Source organism: Mangifera indica, chromosome 5, assembly GCF_011075055.1.
Source record: "Mangifera indica cultivar Alphonso chromosome 5, CATAS_Mindica_2.1, whole genome shotgun sequence".
NCBI lineage: Eukaryota > Viridiplantae > Streptophyta > Magnoliopsida > Sapindales > Anacardiaceae > Mangifera > Mangifera indica.
In genome coordinates, this window is record NC_058141.1 from 13,601,534 (window position 1) to 13,621,514 (window position 19,981).

Genomic DNA, 19,981 nt, shown 5'->3' on the forward strand with positions numbered 1-19,981 from the left:
AAGTTAAAACAAAGAGTGCAGGTCTCCTTCCAAATGAAACAGAATCATCAAGTGCACACAGAGACATGGACAAAACTGAAAAGAATACTTAAGTAATCTTATGTACAAACTCAAAACTATGTCAGCCTGAAAAAGCTGAATATCAGAATTCAGAGAATCCAGTATCAATTGTAAATGGTTATAATAACCAAAAGACAACCTATAGCTTTGCAAGGAGTTTGGACGTTGAGATGTTTATTAAGACTGCACCATGATCATTCAGCATAGTTATAAGAAATTCAGTACTTTGCTAAAAACAGACAAAAAGTCACTTATGCTTTCTTTTCTACTCAACAAAAAGTATTTTATGCCACACCAGTTACAAAAGTCAGAAAAATCAAGTTGTGGAAAGCTCAAAGCTTCCCAGAGTAGCAGTTTTTTGAGGAGTGATACATGAGGGCGAAATTCAGGCACAACTGACAATCTCTTTCATCTCCCCAGCCCCTGAACCCAGCTTTATATCCTGGCTGATTCTGAGTGACACGCACTCCCCATTCTGATTTGACGTTGGCAACCTTGTCAGTGTCTTCTATTCTAAAGTTTACTACACCATTATCAATGCAAGCACCTTTGTCCCCCTGGCCCTGATGCAAACCGCACTTTCCAAAATGAATCGCACTAGTCCTTGGCCCTCGTAGTATACAGGAGCACCAAATGAGGGATAAACCGTTGCCCACATTGTTATATCCCAATTATAATCATCACAGAAACAGAATTCTCTTGCCTTATAATTTTATCTTCTCAAATAAATTTAAAATTTTTAAACAAAATAAACATTAATTAAAATAATAATTAAATTTTATCTTCTCAGATGTTGGTCTCTCCCCTTGGTTGTTCTTTCAACAAATTGAGATTAGGTTTATCTGAAAATGAGACTAATGTGGTGTTTAATTTGTGATATTAGGAAGAATTTCATGGACAAAGCAAAAAAATTAACCTTTATATATTTATTATATGTTAATTGTTAAGTTAGGTTAGAATTTTGAAAAAATTTATGCAAAATGAGTATATGACGAATGAGAAAATGATTTTTTTAAATAATAAATTATTGTTTAATCAAAGTTCGAGTGGGAAGTAGTCATTCAACCAAGCGCTTGAGCAAGCCCCCACGCTTTGCTATGGTTTCAAAAATTGCATCAACCACTAACAAGACAGTGAATGCAGTTGAACTTTTGGAATTCTTTCAAAAGAAATCAACATCAAACAGTAAAGATATATTCAAAATGGCAATTGATGTTAACCATCGGATCAACAACCCCAAAGAACAAGTGGGTTTGATTGATCATGTAGACTTGATATAATCACCTGTAAAGAAAATTTGGGTCTAATCGAATCATGGGTTTGAAAAACCTTATTCAAGCTGGAGTTCAAAAATTTTATTGAGCAAAGAACTTGTCCGATCTTGCTTAAGACTCAAAATTTGTTCAATCCAAAATATATTTTTTTTAAACCGAACAATCGCGTTTGTCAATGTAACGAAGCCATCAATACTTTTAACAAGTTCAGTTGCCCCGATACTTTTAACCAGCTCAGTTGCCCCGATACTCCCCAAGTGCTTCAGATAATACTTTGGTCAGTTCACTCCAGACTCCAGCAGCGGGACGCTACAAAATTGTCATAAATGAGGGATAAATGACTACATGGGCAAGTTAATCATATGATAAGGCTAGCAAGCGGAAAAAGGCAAATATATGGGTGGTGCCACCCGCATTGCATATCCAAAACTACCCCACTGATCAAATTTATGTGATAGTCAGGAGATGGGCAAAGAGAACACACACAACTTCTGTTCAAATGGCAACCAAGCCGGCCCTCTCCTCTTTTCTCTGTACCAAAGTTTCAGTTTTTCCCAAGTTACGGTCACAGAATCCTCTCACTTACATACCTACTTCACTGAAGCCAAGAGTTCATTTCAAAATTCTCGCTAACTTGGGTAATAGATAGTATCTCGAATTCGCATTAATGTTCATTCTGTTGTTTGTTCTTCATTGATGCCTGGCAAAAACAGGTCAAGCCAGTACTTGATAATCAGATCTCGATGATGCATGTTAGGGGGAAGTGATGGGGAAGTCAAGCCGAAAGGAAAAAGAAAGTTTGTTACAAGAGAAGAAGAACCAGACCAGTCAGTATACTATTCTACAGTCAGAAACTTTGCTGCAGTAATTTTCTTCAATTTTTCTGTTGAATGCACTCAGAAACTTTACTGCAGGTTTTGGCAAACAGCAGGAGAGAGAGAAGGGGAGAACCCCATGAAGACCCCTCTTCCTTACATTATAATATTTGGCATGTCAACTCCTTTCGTTTTCTTAGCCATTGCTTTTGCCAATGGTTGGATTAAGATGCCTGTTCGATGAGTAGCTACTTGGTATGTAAACATACATTTATAGTTTGTTACATCTGTTCTTAATATAATTGTTAGCTTTATGAGTATAAACTGGAGTTAAAAAAACTGTATGTCGTTTCGTTTCATTGAATCAATGAACCCAAGATTTATAAATTGGACTGCAGAGCCTGATAAGAAACAAGTATCAATGACACCATTTTTTCCGGTTCTTTTAGTCCTAATTTTGCTCATCAGCCATCAATACCAGCTTATCCGAAAGCCAGATAATCTATACAAGCTTTTGGCAACTGGTTTTGTTGACAAAGAAAGCCAGTTAAGGGCATTTGCCCAGCAAAATGCATTTTATAGCAAAACCTGTGTTGAAATTAAATTAGTTAGGAAGATACACTAGTGTGTTCCACTATAAATTTATGACTCACTCTCAGTAAGCTTGGAAAAGCAATTCTAACCTACCATATTCATCAATAATACATTTTTCTTAACAATGCCACATATTACCTAACCCCTCACCTCCTTGGAGTCTTGTATAGAACTAAAGTGACATATTTTTGGCGAAAGCGATATGTTGAGCCAAGGGCCACGGGCAGACCAGTATCACTGTTTTGGATGTAAAGATGGTTTAACACTGTGTGTTGAGGCCTTTGCAAAGACTGTTGACTGGCCATAGAAGAAGATGGCTCATTTAACGATGTCATTTGAAGTTGTGGAGGCAGATCAGGCGGAGGCTTGCTGAAATCATTGTCACTTATTGAATTGTTGTCATAGCTTGAGAATGGGGAAGCAGGAGAATCCAACTCAGAATGACTTTTAGGAGACTCTGGTATGTACTCTGCTTTAACACAATCGTACATGTAGCTGTTGGGCAAGGGAAACTGTGAATCGCAATTATTTACAGGCGGATGGCTAGCTGTCATTTCAACCTTCAAGGCACACACATGACATTACTAGATGGAGTAACACAGGAAAGAAAAAAAGGAGTCTCTGGTGTTTTACTATAAGTGTCCCCTGATATTAATTGATGGGTATCAAAAGTCTGAAAGCTTGGTCGAAAAGAGAAAGAGGGATAACAAATGCTAAAGGCATGTGTTTTCACCCGAATGCGGTAATTTTCAGAGTAAAAGCTTTAAAAGTACCTGCAAATCCAGTATATTGTAAGCACTCCCTGTGTCATCGCATTCCCAAGGTAATTCCGGAGCATAGGTCAACCTACCGTCCACGATAAACCGGTAGTGGTATATACCTGATGGAAGCATCTTCATAATAACAAAATCTTTGCCAACACTCCACAACGGCTCTCTGACGGAAGAGTTAGGCAATTTTTCCATATTAGTTCATGGCATAAAAGAAAAACTAAATGGAAAACTTGAAAATGAAATCAGAACAAATTCCATACACAATCTCCCAATTGTCCCATGATCCAGTGACAGCAACTTGATTGCCACCATAACTCCATATTATCATTGATGCCTGTTTGTCGCTGCAATATGTCATATTATGTTGAATGGCAGGATTTTGAACTTGCTCTAACTCATCTGGTCTTGGTAATGGAGCTGCGGAAACCTGAAAATATAAATGAACATGAAACCAAGTGTTCCATTAAATGGTGGCTGTTAGCACTGCATGATATTTTCTAAAGACACTTGAGCCCCTTTTAAGAAAGCACTTTCACATGCCCGATAAGTACTAAAACTGTATTCCATTAGGATATAATTATGCAGTGCCAATGGTACTATCAAGCAGGGAAGATGCGCTTCTTTTCTCATCATATTAACCTAAACTAGGAAACATTTCCCAATTTAACAAATTCTCATGTATGACACCAAGACAAATTTTCAAGTCATCAATATACAACCCAAAAACCCTACAATAGTCGTACATCAATCAACATTCAAAGATAAATTCATGGCCCTTGCACAAGTATTGGACTTATTGTAAGATTTTACCATGGAATTTTTGTATAATTCACAGAAATAGCATCCATCAAACTGAACTTCCTGTCAGAAAAGGCATTTCATTGAGTTTAGCCCCAACTGAACATGAATTATAAGTCTATCATCGTCCCTTGAAAAATTGATAATTCAATGAAACATATATATAAAGCTTTTCAAGGAAAGAAAAGTACAGAAATCCTACACAACAAAAGGTAAAAATTATCACTTAATTAACATAAACAAAATTGTTACTTCCTGAAATTTCAAGTTCAAACTACCCCTGACACGACGAAGAAATTGTTGTCCATGTTTTTTAAACAAAATTTTATCTTTTACAAGAACAAACACAAGCAAGAGTAGTACTTATAAGAGAGCTAACCTGTGAATTGAACATGAGAGGAGACTCTTGAGGAGGAAAGTGAGCCATGGGGTCTACAAATTCACCATGCCCATGATAGCTAACACCAGCATCATCATTTCCAAACTCCATAGACTGCTCATAGCCCTCTCCATATTCACTATTCTTCACTCCTGAAGTACCTTCTCCAATTTTTCTAACACTAGCATTACCCATTACAGAGAAAATATATATATATATGATGAGACAAACCCGGTTACAATCTTCAACTTTTCTTCTCAAAACAACACAGGTTTATTAACAAAACAAGATGGCCCATTAAAAAAAAAAAAAGCATGAAAAACAGTAAAATAAAAAAGGTCTCGATTACTCATTACTGAAATGACTAAGCTTCACCGACCCAAGAGAAGAAACATAGAATTAAATCACGGGAAGGCAGCATTATTTACTTGCAGCTTTATCTATACTGTGTTTTTGATTGACTCATGTGAGTTATTCTAATGGAAAGTGCAGTCTGTCCTCTCTATTCTCTCTCTTGACACCCCGTCACTCTTGAAAAAGTGAAGGTGAATAATGGAAACTAAATTTTTATTCTCCAATAAATTCGGAAGCCCTCTGTTGGATACTTGACGTTTGCGCCTTTAAGAGAATGTCGAGTCGTCGATTGCCAACTATACCAGTGTTCAGTGCAGTTCGTAAGGTTGACAAATAATATACTGCCACGTTAATCATGTTCATGGAATTCTTTCTTTTTCTCTCGCTTTTTTAGACACATTATTGAAACATAATTTGGGCACATGCAATTCTCAAGTCCCAAGTTACACATTATGTAAAGAAGGAAATTCTTTTGTTTTGGGTTGCAGATTCTGATTATATTATATAGTGTTAAAAGAGAAACCTACTTGGAAACTTTTTCTTTTAACTTTTGGAAAATGGTAGTCTTGGGTGGTGGTTAAATCTCCTATTGTTTGGCACTTGTTTTATCATGGAAATTGAATCCCTCCTTTACCAAGGGTACAATCATCAATTCTTCTTTCTACCCACGTGGGGATGTCTCCAATTTATCAATACTTCTTAAGAAAATTAAAAAAAAAAAATTCAATTAAAGATATCAATATGATATGTTCAATAAAAAATAAGAAAATACATAAAAATTAAATATTGATGCTTAGATTAGAATGTTTCGATTAACCCTAATGAGTAATAAAAGAATGAATGAGGGTGTCTTTTGAGGGAAAAAAAAAAAGTATAAGAAATAGTTGGTTATAGGAGAAAGAGATTAAACTATAAATATGAAGAAAGTGGAGAGGTGGGTAGCTCTTTTTGTTCATCCAATCAATGATAAGAAGCTAAAAGTTGTGCAAAGAGATGCTTAACCATGCCTCTAATCTAAGTTTGCAAATATCTTTGGTTGGGTCATACATATATATGGCCAATGAAAACATGGGTTTCAGAATCTAATGAGAGTGATATATTCCCTTGGCAAAAGGAAGCAAATTTATTAAAGGGAGAGGGAGGGGAATTCAATTTTTATGTACAATTAAAAAAGGAAGTTTGGTAGTTGAATGTTGGCATCACATTTTTTAAAGATGTGACATTGGGGAGATTCTTCTTTGGCCCATTTATGATGGCAGCATAGATAAACAAAACAAAGAAATGAATAAAAACACTTACTGTTGCAGAAGTCTAGCAAGACTGTACATAAAATTAATTGTTCACTTGATGTTGATTTTCAGTTAAAGTGCTTTCCTCGAAGGTATGAGGTTTTATCTTGTACATGTGAATTTTTGTATGACAGTGACGTTTAAAGTTAGTAGGACAACTCATTGCTCCCTGTATATGATGATGAATGAATAACGATGATTATTAGAATTGTATCTGTGAATTTGACATAAAAAAGTTTTTAATGTGGGTTAACTTATGATTCAAAAGCTTAACTTTACGGTTATGACAGTCTAGTTTAAGGAAAGTTATTTGAAATTAAGAAAAGTTGTAGATATTTTATTATATACTGTTAAACCTATGTACAAATTTTGAATTTATAAAAGAAAATGTTAGGGTTATGTATATAATTGAATATGTAAAATGTAATATCATGAGTTGTGTATTCTTAATATAATAAGAGAATAATTACGTTTCAATTGTAACTGTTGGTATAATAGAAAGTGATTCCGTAATTATAAGAAATCTCTATTAAAAGTTGAAAAGATTGTGAGAATCATGATAACTACCAATTCTTAACATTTTCGCTATTTTCCATCTGTACTTTGAGTCAATTCACATAGTGCTAATGCACTTGACCAATGATCGTTAAGTTTGTCACTATTTGACAACTAATTCTCTCTTATATGTCGAATATTTTATTTTAACTGATGAAGAATTTTAACAAATTATAATTGTTTTAGAGTTTTTGGAGTTTGAATAGGATTTTAGAAACTTTTTGCCCCTTTTCACAGATAAACATATGAGCAATCAAGATCATTGTTCATAGTACGTTGTAAAAACGATATTTTCTACTTGGGTATTTAATGTGTTATATACGTGAGTTATATGTTTGTCAAGTTAATTTAAATATCGATGATATCTTAGTGAATACATTTTGTTTATATCATCAGATTGATGATGCGTGCCATAGGGTTGAATTGAACAAACATAATTACTCTATGTTCTTGTCTTAGGTTACCTATAAAAAAGATTTCATACTCATTTCTTTTTCATCTAAGGGTTTCATGAGCCTTCTTCTAGTTTATTGAAATTCGTTGAAGCTAGAAGTTTGTTTCTCACATTTAATCAAGATGGTGAATTTTCTTGGCTTTGTATTTCCACGGTTGGTTTGCATAAACTTATCGATTGTATTGATGAGGAAACTTGATACCAGAAAATCTTACGTGTTTATTGAACTTTATTTGTCTCTATTTTCATTTGCACGTAACAGAGATATTATACATTATTTAGTTATTCATAAAAAGATAAAGAAGTTCAATGTTTAAATTCTTTTATAAAAAAAAAAAAAAACAGTTGTGTAAACTGTCTTCTTACTTATAGAAACAATAAGGGAAAATCAACTTCTTGATCCTATAGTGAAGAGAAACATCATATTAAAATAAAGAAAAGATCATGTCTTGATATCGTTTTTAATGTGATTGTAAATGTTAATCTTATATATTTCTTTTCTTTCTTTTTTAGGTTATAATGTGAAGTCATTTATTCCTAATTAAAGGTTATTCCTGATCAACATAATTATATCATTTTTCATGCCTAGTTTCGTGCCTACTGGATCAAAACAAACATTTATTTTCAATGAATCAATAGACTTTTGGTGATAAGAGAATGATTAAAATTAAGAAAGATATGTTTGTAATTTGGAATATTCCTAGAATACAAACTCAGCCCGTGTTTTGCATATTTTAATTATGTCTTATCACTGAATAATTAAGTTTAACAGTTTCAGAAATTTCTGGTCTGCCATTAATTTCCAAAACAGATGTTCCACCATATCTTATGTTTCTTCTTTCAAACAACTAATAATTTAATCGATCAAATCAACAAAAATGGAATTTGCAAGAGCAAAACAGTGAAAACTTCATGGATAAATTGTTTTGGGCTGGATGAAGGCCCAGAGGGAGAATCAAGGGAAGATTGTGTTGTCCAATTTACAAAAACAATGAAACATTCATCAGCATTTTGATATGGTCCCCTCCCATTTCCGTATAAACATTCCGTAAATTACACTCCCCAACAAACACTGGTTCATCTCTTCTCTTATTGTTTCAAGACAAATGCTTCTTCAACATTCTTTCCAATGGGTTGTAGGCCAAAAGGCAATCTGGCTAGTTAGGGTTACATGCGGCATTGCTTTATTTGCACATCTTGCCGACAAGTGGCAGTGGCACCATCATTTTTCTATCCCTTTCTTTTATTATATAATCTATGCAAACTTATTTTTACATTAATATTACTGATTGAAAGTTATGATTAGTGAAGGGTTCTTGCATGTGAATGATATTGGTAGCTATGAGCATGGCTTCTGCTGATCACCACTGGATCGAATCATCCTGTATCTTTCCAAATTCATATGCAATTTAACTTACTAATTGGAAGAGAGACCATTAACAGAAAGAGTGGGGCTATCAGTACTTTTGGTTGGTAGAGAGAGCCACATTAATTGATGGCGCATATGTTAAAAGAAAAGCATACGAATTGAGTTCATCATTAGAAGCGCTGCCTGGAAACAGAAGAGAGTAGTTTCAGACTCTCTTTTTTAGTTAGGGTTGCCCCAGAGGCCTCACCCACTCCTACCTAATTTGCTGATATGTTCTTTGAGCACTGAACCATAGATATTTGCTTTTGAAGAGATTTAAGTTATGAATTAAATTAGTCTTAATTGTTGTGAACTGCTAGTTATCATATAAATGATACACAGGCAAACAGCATGTGCTTTCATTTCTTCTTTTCGCTCCAAATCCAACTAATTATAACCATTAATTATTTTACTAATCTTAAGAGCACTTTCCTGGTTTTTGGTAGCACCATTTTTGGATACAATTTGGTTAGCATAGACTTTCGATCATATATGATCATTAGCTTTGTTTTCTTCTTATTATTATTATGAATTACCTAACATATCATCAAAGTTCTGTGCAATGAATTCGACATTTGAATGACACACGATCAATAATTAAAGAAAACATTATCTTTAAAATTTGGTTAGTGGGAATGTTTGGATTTGTCAGTTAAACTCATGAATACGTTTGGATTTTCTCAGTTGTAGTGGTTACACATCTGAATTGTTTCGCATAGAGTTTTTTTATGAGAAAGTAATTGTTCTTAATTGTTTTCTTCTTCTCTACCTAGCCTTTAGCTAGCTACCGGATTAAAGTGAGCTTTCATGTAAAGTTTTGATGTCATTGCAGCAAAGCTACAACTGAATTACATATTTGACTTCATGGTCTTCTTCCATGGGTTTCAGACTTCTAAAAGCTAGCCGCTTATAAAGAAATTAAAATAAACTTGTTAATTTATTAATTAAGTTTCCATTCCAATGCATGAGGTCTCAATGATGGTATCAAGCTGTAGGGAAGTTCTAATTTATTTTTCCAGAGAAAGCTAGTCTTTTTGAGTTATTAAAGAAAATGGAGTATTGATTGTTCATCTTTGATGAAGGTTCTTTTTGAGTAATAGTAGTTGAAATTCAAACAGTAGGGTTCTTGGGGTTGCTGGGAAATGGCAGTAGTGAAAATTAATATATAAAGTTAATCTTCGTTATGTGTTTTGTTTCTTAGTGTTGAAATTGGAGGGCAAGTGCCATGTGGTGATCACAGGTGTTTGCACATGGCTTCTCTCATTTCCAAGCTATTGAGACTGTAAATCAATGCAAGGAAACCAGGGGTTTTGGGGTCTTCAAGAGAATCAGTCACAGATAAACACCACTTGATTGGCGATAGTAAAAGAAAACTCTGTACTTTGGGAGCAATGGGGTGCTTGGGAAATGTGAGTCTGCGAGGAAAGTTTAAATTTCACATTCACTGCAGGTCCAGTTATATCAGCAGTAAATTTTGTCTTTCTTTATTGTAACTTGTTTTTCCCCATTCGCAAATCCAGTTCCGGTGTTACCTGTGTTCCTCAAATCTCTAAAACACAGGTAATAGTCAGCATACATTCACATTTTCTCCTTCACACTGCTGCTTGAAATCTCATATAAAACCATCTTTCCTTTTTTTTTGTTTGTCTTTCATGCATGGTACTTGAACAGAAAAAGGTTGTTTGAGATTAAATTCATGCTCTTCGAATTCTGCAAATATCCTTAATCTCCTCAATTGCATAGTTTTAAGTCTACTAGAACAGTTTTATGTGTACTAGTCTGATTATCAACCCAGTATCTTAGTTAGCTCTCAATGGAGCTAGCTAGAAAAATTACGCTGTTTTCCCGTTTCATGTTTTTCTAAATATTTTTCATCATCTCTTTCCCCATCGCCAATAGATCTCACTTGCAGATCTGTGAGTCCAGTAAAAAAAAAAAGAAACGACCTTTTTGTAAACTAACAACAGTTTAAAGCAAGAGCTAGCTTTTCTTAATAGTCCATGAAGTACTTGGAAAACAAAACTGATCAATATCATCAAATGGCTTCTCCTTTTTGTTTCTTCAAAAAGCCACTAGTTTCATGGGTTGCTGTTCTTGTTCTTTCTCCAGTTTTTGCTGGTTTTTTAAGCTTGGGATTCTTATCATCAGTACTTTTCATAGCTATAGTGTTGATTGTATCCGTTTCTTTCTTAACATTCACAAAGCAAAAACCAGCTTCAGTAGTAAACAATTCAGTCACTGAAGAGGTTCCTGAGTCAACTGATGATCTCCAGGACGCTGTATCAATGAAGCAGCCTGAAAGTGAAACTATGACACCACACAAGGAAAAAGAAGAAGAAGAAGAAGAAGAAGAAGAAGAATTAAAAGAACATCAGATTCAAGACTACTCACTCAGATCATCAGCTGACATGTTATCAGAAAGTGAAAGCTTTAATCATCCGTCAACTAGTGAAGATTCTGAAGTGGACTGGCCATTCCAAGACATTGTGTACCAGAGTCCAGATTGCTCGGACGGATCTATTTCTGATGAAGAAAGTCTAATTGAAATTGCTCTTCCCAGTGGGCACTATGTGGAGCCCAAGGAAGAAGTTGGACCCAAGTTCAGTAGTTTGCAGCAGTCCATTCTGAAGCAACATGGTTTAATGGAACTCTTGGCAGAAATAAATGATATGAATGAAGAAGACAACTTGATTGAGATTGACATATCAATGGGTTCCATCAAATGTTCAAGGTTGGAAATTGAAGCATGAGTTTTATTATCATAGTTACAGCTTGATCATCAGTAAGTTTATAGTTTTTGATCCTTGATGATGAGGATTTGGTGTTAAAGATTAGGGCACTAGAGTTTCAAACATTCAACACTTCTGTGCTGCTGTGTTATAATATATATATTGTTGTTAACTGTGAAGCTTCTGGTTTAATGTTCAATCTTGCACCAAGCAACATTGGATACCCATTAAAGAGAAGAAGTTGTATTATGGCCACTTTATTTTTCATCTTTAATGCACATTAAAGTGTTGAAAGTTCAAAGGCTCAGGCCTCCACTTGATTGAATCCCACTTGCTTTATCAATTTCTTTTTCCATTGATGTTTCTTTTTGTTGTCAATTTGCCATGATATAATGTTTCATGCCTAACATTTTGTGGGTCCTGGAGACAAACTCAGTGCCAAGACCAAAGCATGATGTTAAATGACTTTCACAGGTTTTGATCTATGTAGGAGTCTGCTAATATTGTTATAAAGCCTAGTTCATATGGAGAGTCTCACTTTTGTTCCTGTTTTGGTCCAAATTGCAGTGGTTTTGATTGATTGAAGCATGAACATAACCCAGAAGCAGAACAAAACTTGGCCAACAATCATCTGCAGGATCCCATCTCTTGACATATATAATTAACAAAGGACCAATTAGTTTCAATGTATTTATTGGATGCTTTGAAGATATATAACTGCAGAGAAAGCCTAGAAAAAGGTATGTTTGAAATCTGAGTGAGTCAAACAAGATACATACTTGATGCTACCAAAGAGATGTAAAGCTTTTTTGAACAAATAATTAATTCTTTCCAATTGTTTATATTTGATTTTGAAAAAATGAAGTAAGAATGCATATGGGCATCGAATGGATCTGAAAAACACTATGCATGGGATACGAAGCCTCCCATCACTATATTTTTCCACTTATATTCTACCTAATTAAACTGAATTATGGATTCCAACTAAAATCTCTGATCAACGGTTCTCCTGTTACCACGTGTAAACTTGTACGGTGCCAATTTCACGCCTTACTTTCAAGCCGCCTTAAGATTCTAAAACAAAACACACCAACTTCCTCCCACTATCCCTCCCACTACGTGTCATCTTCTCACCCCTCCACTCGTCGACCCCCACAACCAATCCTACGCTCTAAAATCTCACACGTATCCCACTCTTATCAGCAAACAAACGGTCTATATGTGCCCACGTGTCACACCCGATGTATTATTACCCCCTTAATCCAACGGACCCAACATCTCCCTGCTTCTCTGCTACACCAGGGGAGAAAATCATCACACTCTCACACAATCTTCTCTGCCGTCTCCGGCTGTCTTTCCGAATTTCCAATTCTGCCACCTGTCTGTGTTCTGATTCTCCATATTTGATGTGATGGCTGATTCGGACAACGATTCGGGAGGACACAACAATAGCAACGCAAACAGCGAGTTGTCGGCGAGGGAGCAAGACCGGTTCTTGCCGATAGCGAATGTGAGCCGGATCATGAAGAAGGCATTGCCTGCGAATGCCAAGATATCGAAGGATGCCAAAGAGACGGTGCAGGAGTGCGTGTCGGAGTTCATAAGTTTCATCACGGGAGAGGCGTCAGATAAGTGTCAGCGTGAGAAACGGAAGACGATTAACGGCGACGATTTGCTGTGGGCCATGACGACTTTAGGATTCGAGGAGTACGTGGAGCCTCTCAAGATTTACTTGCAGAAGTACAGGGAGATGGAAGGGGAGAAGTCCACGTTGGGGAGAGACAAAGATGGTGGTGGTAGCGGTGGAGTTGGCGGTAGTAGTGGTGGTGGCGGTGGTGGGAGTGGAGGGGTGAGCTCAAGTGGACCCGGTAGTGCTGGTGGATATAATGGAGGGATGTATGGTGGGATGATGATGATGGGTCATCAAGGACACGTGTACGGTTCTGGTGGGTATCATCATCAAATGGGTGTCGGGAATGCTAGTAGTGGTGGTGGAGGAGGAAGTGGTGCAGCTGTTAGATCAAGTTAGGTCTTTTATGAGGCATTGACTTATGGGGATGTAGAAGATACATAGACCTTAATTGTACTTTGTTAAGTAATCTTGTATTTTAATGTCTTTTTATATATTGTGAATTATTGTGACTTCTAGTATTGATCTCATCTGTGGTTTGAATTGGTAAAAGCATCTGTTGAAGTTGTAAATTGGGGAAAAAATAGTTGAACAGACAGCTAGCTTTGAGTTCTGACAGATGCTTAAGAAAAGTATTGATTGTTCGGACATGTTCTTTTTGAGGAAGGAAAGTGGGAGATATGTAATGTAGAAAACTCCCCAAATCTGCCATTTGTCCATCTCTGAATGATTTATAACTTTTTATGTAATGTAACAAATGAAGAAAGAGTAAAGATTGCTGCTTTCTGTTATGCATGCTACGTTGGGGGCAATCTGCAATGGATTGCTGCTTTCTGTACTTGGTTCATGATGCCGTTTTATGTCAAATTTTTTCTCCGTTTTATGTATACTAACAAAGCTTGTTGCTGAAATGAAATGCCATTCAGTTCTAGCTTTTAAACCAGAGGGAAAACAAAAATATATATATATATATATTTCTACTACAGCATCAACTTTCTACATTTACACAGATGCTGCTTCATGTGTTTCACTATCCATTGTTAATTTCTGCCCTAGTAGATTTTTTTCCCTCTCTCCATCAAGTTGTTGATTTGCATTCTCTACGTTCTGCTGGGTTGAATACTGAGAAAGTGTGGTTCAACTTTATTACTGATGGTGCTCTTCTGTATGGGAAAATTTACCACTTCCACTTTTTAAGGCCGTTAGTTTCCAATCACATCCAGCCTTTTAACTCACAAATGACAGATCGATTGAGATCTTATATTCTTTCTGGCGGCCGGGAGCTGAAGATAGAAAGCACAATTCCTTTTACAGGAAAAAAAAATACACGAACTTTCCTATAAAGACAACCCTTCTGGCAAAACGTGTATAGAAATTCTTTTGTATTGTTATTTCACTGATTTGTTAAAAGTGGAAAAAGGTAGCAAAGCACAAGGAAGGTTTTTGTAAAATATGGAAAAAGCTGGAATCTCATCCATTATCATTATAATTTAATTGTCCTCATGGAGGGGTTTCATTCATGCATATTCGGACATGGATTGGGACTGTAATGTTATTCAACATCAAAATATCATCCATATATATTTTTTTAGTCAAGAGCTGCGTATTAACAGATACTTTTTGTTTTCGTCAGAAGGAAGAATTACGCTACGGTGCTTCAGTTCTACTACAAGTATGGAAGAAAAAGTGGGGTGGTGGACAATGGAGGTCCTACAATCTCCACTAAACAAGCAAAGCACAAGGCTCTAGCTTTTGGCACTCCCCTCCCCACCACGTTGTTGAAAAGGGAAGCATAAGAGAGAATATTATATCAATCCATGCTGCAATCAAATGTTGAAAGTGAGAAATTCTTTGTGCAAATTTTTGTGTGTCTGTTCGTTGATGTTTAATTTCATGTGAATTTGATTTTGTCGGACAAGGTATCATAGATGTAAGCTATATTAACATAGTTGAACCATGCAAAAATAGTTTCTCTTTTCACTTTTAAACAGTGTTTGTTACTTCTCAATTCGTGTGGTTATTATTGTTAGAAACTTTATAATCATACTCATGTCAGTAACTTTTTTATTAACGAAGAAGCAAACAACTAAACACACAGAGGAACTGCCTAAGCTTTCAAACCTAGCCCACTCACCATGAAGACAAACTAGCTAGAGCTTCAAGCTAAATGAGGTAACTTCGGCCCAAGATTGCAGCCACCCCACCCAAACACACATTTATATCACTCACTTAAGTGTGAAACTCCAATTGGTATTAGAGTTGGTTTAAATTCATTCATATTCAATGGATCCTCTCGGATTTGATTTCTAGTTTTCTAGACTATTTTTTATTGTACTTTTTCTCCATCAAAATTGAATTGTTCTAAGAAGTTGGTTTAACAAATCAGTCATGTATGTTAGATAAACCTAATTATTCATATTCCTTCCCTAGAATGAGAGCATTCTTGAAATCTATTAAAGAAAGGATTGGGTATCTTTTTGAGAATGGATGGTTCATTCTGTTAATCTTGAAGATGAGGTTCCTAAACATAAACTATTTGAGAAATAAACAATTGTGCAATGCTATGTGTACTCACTCTTAATATACAATTCATGTATACAGTTGATAGGGATGGCAACGAGGAGAGAATCTTAAAATTACCTAATCACATAATGATATATAATCTGTATATACAAATTGTGTATTAAAAGTGAATACAAATAGTTTTAATTATAAACAATTACTAATACTTTCATTAATCAAATAAAAATAATAGCTAACTAAGAAGTTGCTACAAATGTTTGGGACAAATTAAGAGTTGAAAATAAAGGAACAAAAACAGTTAAAAAGACTAGACTTAAAGAGTTGATCTAGCAAAACGGGTATTGGCTACCGATTTGCTACCTCCCAACTCTACCTCCCTCTATGTCACACAGCTATACTACTACCAAATATCACCGCCATGACATTGATAAACTAATACAAATTTTCTTTTCAAGTGGTCAGACAACAACTCCTTTTGTTGTTGAATTATCAGTTTTAATTGAAGGCAAGGATGCGAACGAAGGAGAATAAGAAGAAATTCACTCGACAAGTTTGGCTTGGTCTAAATCAAAGGTATTTGGGGGAATTCAATGTTTGCTTTTCCCCCTATGCTTTATGACTCCGAGTAAAGGAGCCTTGGCTTTTTCCCCTTAATTTATTCATTCTTTCAGTCATTTTATTGAAGAAACTTTTATTCGAAATAATAACACTTCAAAAATTACATTGAATGTTGTTAGTGGGGTTGTCAATCGTGGAAGGGGCTGATAATGGCGTTGTTGATGGTAATAATATTGTCAATGGGGTTGTTGACTACGACATTGAATATTGTTGGTGGCTTTATCCATAGTGGGGTGTGATCAACTTGTGGATTGAGAGTTTGGGAATTGGTGAAATAAATTGTTAATAGAAACTTTTATTATATATTATTAAAATAATAAAACTATGTAAATATATTTTATCTTTTTACTCTAAAATATAATAAAATTTATTTTCATAATTTGACGAAAAAAGGAAATTCGATGTTTTTCGATCAAAAATATGACAATTTATCGTTTTAATTAGTTCAGATAGAAAATACTCGGTTCTCCTATATTTATCATTTGAATTTGATGGGTTTATATTTTGAAGAAATTAAATTTGAATGTGGATATTGTAAATGCACATTTCAGTTTCATTATTTGAATACATACTTCTGTTTAAAACAGTTTCCCAATTTAAGTCATAATAAATCATCAACAATAATCTTGATACCGAATATTATGCTTGGCTGCGAGATAATGCACTCCAACTGGGCCACTGCTACCATATGTGTAAAGTTCAGGAGCAACCTTCTTTTTCTCTATTTCTTTCAACAATGGAGTAAATACTTCCCAGCCTGCATCAACCTCATCGCTTCTAATGAACGATCGTCGCTCTCCTTCTATGGCATCCAGTATCAGTCTTTCATATGCATCTGGACTTTCTCTTGGATACCTTCATAAATGATGCAACAAATTATTAATCTTCTATTTTTTGTGGTAAAATATTATTCGAACCAAAGGTATCCTTAAGTAATTAATTTCTTACCTTGCTTTAAAGAGCAAATTAAGGTCACTGCGATCCAATCTCATGCCAAGACCAGGAACCTTGTTATTGATCCTCAGATATATTGCTTCATCAGGTTGTAATCGAATCACAAGTTCGTTTGTGGCCTGCCCTAAGTCAGTTCCAAACTTCTGATTATACAAGTTCCCCGGAACATGTCTGAACTGTACTCTTATTTCTGCTCTGAAGTTTCATTATTAAAATTTTATTATTAGATGATTCCCTTTTTGAATTCCACATTGTTAAACAAAAGTGCTGCAATTTGTACCCACCTTTTTGATTGAAGGGCCTTTCCTGCTGTCATAAAGAAAGGAACTCCATCCCATCTAGCATTGTTAACAAAGAGAGTTGCAGCTGCAAATGTTGGTGTGAGGCTATCAGCCGAAACTGATGGGTCATCTGTATAGCCCTTGTATTGACCTACAACTACATCTTCAAGCTTCACTGGTTTCATTGAACGTAGAACCTTTACCTGTTTCAAACCCAGGGAGGATTTTTTTAACAGGTTCAATTGATGGCAAATGAAAATGATTATGTTGAAAGGAATTTCCTAGTACCTTTTCATTCCTGATGTCCTCAGCATCTAAGCTGACAGGTGTTTCCATTGCAAATAGTGCTAGTATTTGCAGGAGATGATTTTGCATAATATCCCGGATGATTCCGTAATTATCGAAGTATCTATGAGAGGTGAAGCACATTGTAAGCAACAAAATTTGATCTCATCTGAGAGAATGGCATTACATTATCAGCAGTGAACATACATATTGGACTAACCTGCCTCTTCCCTCTGTTCCGGAATCTTCAGAAAAGATAAATTGAACATTGCGGATGTAGTTCCTTGACCATAAAGGCCCGAAAACCAGGTTTGAGAACCGAAGTACCAAGAGATTCTCCACAAGCTCCTCACCTAAATGATGATCAATTCTGTATAATATTTGATACTGTCAATGCTCTAAATGTGTGTCCAAAACTAGATTCATTGTACCTGAATGCAGAAAAGGAAAATTCACCTGAATATTTGGTCCTCAGATAGATATTGCTTTAGGTATCTAGTAAGCTCTCTGGATGACTCCAAGTCTCCACCAAATGGCTTCTCAACAATGACTCGAGTCCAGCCATTTTCAGAAGAAGCTCGCCGTCTAGCACACCTCACAACATCCACAAACATTTTTGGTGGAACTGCCAAGTAGAACAATCTATTTGATTGTCTTCCATCCTGGAAGATGTTTCCCATCAATCATCAGAACATAAATTTGGTGAAACTGAAAGTGGCAACAAGAATAATTTCATCAAAATACCTCTTTCTCTTTCAGCTTTGTGTCCAATTCGAAGAAGTGTTCCTCTGAACTATATTGACCGGAATGGTAAAAGCATCTTGTCAAGAACTGATCAATTTTTTCGTCACAATTTTCCCTGTATCAATCAGACTTTGCTTAATGAGATCGACTAGAAAATGACGATGCAAAGCATTGTAAAAGGATAATGAAAGACCTCTTGTGAATTCTACAAGTCAAGGTTGTGCTTATTATATTCCTCAGTTCCTCATTAGTCATTATAGTCCGGGCATAGCCCATAATTGTGAAATTCTGTGCGACAGCAATAAAATAAATAAAATTAAATACCCAATAAGCATTTGTTAGAATAAAAAATAATGGCGAGATCTGTGTTGTAAGATTGAATAGATGGTGAAACGAACCAGGGGCAAACGCTCTTCGTAGAAAAGAGCAAATAGTGCAGGGAAGATCTTCTTCCGGGCAAGTTCCCCTGAAGCTCCAACAACAATGATACTGAGAGTAAATTCTTCTTTATTGGTGCCAAAGAAGGGAATACACCCTTCTGTAGCTGGAATCTCAACATGTTCTGCAGCCGGAGTATGCACTATTGTCCCTGTTTCATAAATGTGTCTTAAATTAAATAAGAATCCAGTAATTTCAGATTTCTGAGCAAACCATGTTAGTAAAGAAGCAAGCTGAAAGCAACATCTCTCTCAAAAAGATCATCATTTATGAAAAGAAAGCATCTAAAGTAGAAAAACTGACATTACCAGGCTGTAGAGAAACAGCATTAAGTGGCTGCACATTTGATGCTTTGAGCGCAAATCGCCTGCTTTGATTGGTGCTCCCATGATCCATAGAATCGCAGGAGAAACACAATCTGGTGGCTGAGGTCTCATGATGGAAGGAATAAGGTGCTAAATAGCTTGTGGAAGAAGATGGAGAACAAGAACTCAGACGTATAGCCATGAAATCGAGTTTCCCGAAAGAAGCTTAGATAATTCCTTGAAAGAATACAACAGAATAAAGCTAGAGGTAATTTGTATACCAGGCGAACGACATTATAAATCTGAAACCAATTATCGTACATTATGTGATGTAACTAACAAACTTTAGTACAGAAGGATAGGTACTCTTGACTTGCAGATGATTCAGCGACTGACGAGAAAACTCTACCCACTTACTCTCTTTTCTAAGTATCTGCTGCTAAATCCCCACACATTCAACATTTGACTTTCGGATGGGTGAAATTTAGACCATGAAATACTGGTGTAACAAGGGCAGCCCAGCCCCACCCAATCCCTAGCAACAAAAAACAAAAATTAATCGTCTTTTCATGAAGGATGCAAAATAAATTTTGATTGAATAAAATGGGCAACCAGCCAATTAGATTTATTGTGATGATGGTAAATTAATATGGTTGATGGGATAATCTATGATAGATCTGACAGTTCGTATCATTGGATCATATTTGTATTATGTCAATTT

The 19,981-nt window shown here is 35.6% G+C and overlaps 5 protein-coding genes across 5 annotated transcripts; 3 read left to right on the forward strand and 2 right to left on the reverse strand.

Annotated features, from left to right (window-relative positions):
- The first annotated feature begins 1,768 nt into the window (after positions 1–1,768).
- Positions 1,769–2,467, forward strand: LOC123217670. The gene is made up of 3 exons (XM_044638764.1): positions 1,769–1,972; positions 2,092–2,161; positions 2,249–2,467. Exons 1-3 carry the CDS (start codon positions 1,834–1,836, stop codon positions 2,391–2,393), a joined length of 354 nt encoding a protein of 117 aa, XP_044494699.1. The 5' UTR covers positions 1,769–1,833; the 3' UTR covers positions 2,394–2,467.
- Positions 2,468–2,696: 229 nt separating this feature from the next.
- Positions 2,697–5,231, reverse strand: LOC123217608 (SNF1-related protein kinase regulatory subunit beta-2-like). Its single transcript, XM_044638698.1, has 4 exons — positions 4,694–5,231; positions 3,777–3,943; positions 3,517–3,679; positions 2,697–3,303 (listed from the first exon to the last, which is right to left on the reverse strand). The coding sequence occupies exons 1-4, from the start codon at positions 4,886–4,888 to the stop codon at positions 2,890–2,892; spliced, it is 939 nt and encodes a 312-aa protein (XP_044494633.1). The 5' UTR covers positions 4,889–5,231; the 3' UTR covers positions 2,697–2,889.
- A 4,727-nt stretch (positions 5,232–9,958) lies between these two features.
- LOC123217533 lies at positions 9,959–11,797 on the forward strand. Its single transcript, XM_044638609.1, has one exon. The coding sequence runs from the start codon at positions 10,754–10,756 to the stop codon at positions 11,501–11,503; it is 750 nt and encodes a 249-aa protein (XP_044494544.1). The 5' UTR covers positions 9,959–10,753; the 3' UTR covers positions 11,504–11,797.
- A 929-nt stretch (positions 11,798–12,726) lies between these two features.
- Positions 12,727–13,903, forward strand: LOC123217534 (nuclear transcription factor Y subunit B-3-like). The gene has a single exon (XM_044638610.1). It carries the CDS (start codon positions 12,894–12,896, stop codon positions 13,509–13,511), a length of 618 nt encoding a protein of 205 aa, XP_044494545.1. The 5' UTR covers positions 12,727–12,893; the 3' UTR covers positions 13,512–13,903.
- A 2,880-nt stretch (positions 13,904–16,783) lies between these two features.
- Positions 16,784–19,551, reverse strand: LOC123215908 (glucose-6-phosphate 1-dehydrogenase, chloroplastic-like). The gene is made up of 10 exons (XM_044636204.1): positions 19,264–19,551; positions 18,916–19,106; positions 18,711–18,805; positions 18,518–18,632; positions 18,230–18,435; positions 17,994–18,143; positions 17,777–17,897; positions 17,492–17,691; positions 17,202–17,402; positions 16,784–17,108 (listed from the first exon to the last, which is right to left on the reverse strand). The coding sequence occupies exons 1-10, from the start codon at positions 19,460–19,462 to the stop codon at positions 16,868–16,870; spliced, it is 1,719 nt and encodes a 572-aa protein (XP_044492139.1). The 5' UTR covers positions 19,463–19,551; the 3' UTR covers positions 16,784–16,867.
- Between the last annotated feature and the right edge of the window lie 430 nt (positions 19,552–19,981).

Bases quoted from the DNA above. Each gene is read 5' to 3' on its own strand.
- LOC123217670 (XM_044638764.1), top strand. From the start codon at position 1,834: ATGGCAACCAAGCCGGCCCTCTCCTCTTTTCTCTGTACCAAAGTTTCA. The intron at 1,973-2,091 runs GTAATAGATAGT...GATGCATGTTAG, and splicing joins CAAAATTCTCGCTAACTTGG to GGGGAAGTGATGGGGAAGTC. The intron at 2,162-2,248 runs GTCAGTATACTA...ACTTTACTGCAG, and splicing joins AGAGAAGAAGAACCAGACCA to GTTTTGGCAAACAGCAGGAG.
- LOC123217534 (XM_044638610.1), top strand. From the start codon at position 12,894: ATGGCTGATTCGGACAACGATTCGGGAGGACACAACAATAGCAACGCA.
- LOC123215908 (XM_044636204.1), bottom strand. From the start codon at position 19,462: ATGGCTATACGTCTGAGTTCTTGTTCTCCATCTTCTTCCACAAGCTAT. The intron at 18,144-18,229 runs GTGAATTTTCCT...AATATTATACAG, and splicing joins TCTGAGGACCAAATATTCAG to AATTGATCATCATTTAGGTG. The intron at 17,109-17,201 runs GTAAGAAATTAA...TCATTTATGAAG, and splicing joins AATTTGCTCTTTAAAGCAAG to GTATCCAAGAGAAAGTCCAG.
- LOC123217533 (XM_044638609.1), top strand. From the start codon at position 10,754: ATGAAGTACTTGGAAAACAAAACTGATCAATATCATCAAATGGCTTCT.
- LOC123217608 (XM_044638698.1), bottom strand. From the start codon at position 4,888: ATGGGTAATGCTAGTGTTAGAAAAATTGGAGAAGGTACTTCAGGAGTG. The intron at 3,944-4,693 runs GTTAGCTCTCTT...TTATATTTTCAG, and splicing joins CTCTCATGTTCAATTCACAG to GTTTCCGCAGCTCCATTACC. The intron at 3,304-3,516 runs GTACTTTTAAAG...TGTGCCTTGAAG, and splicing joins ACAATATACTGGATTTGCAG to GTTGAAATGACAGCTAGCCA.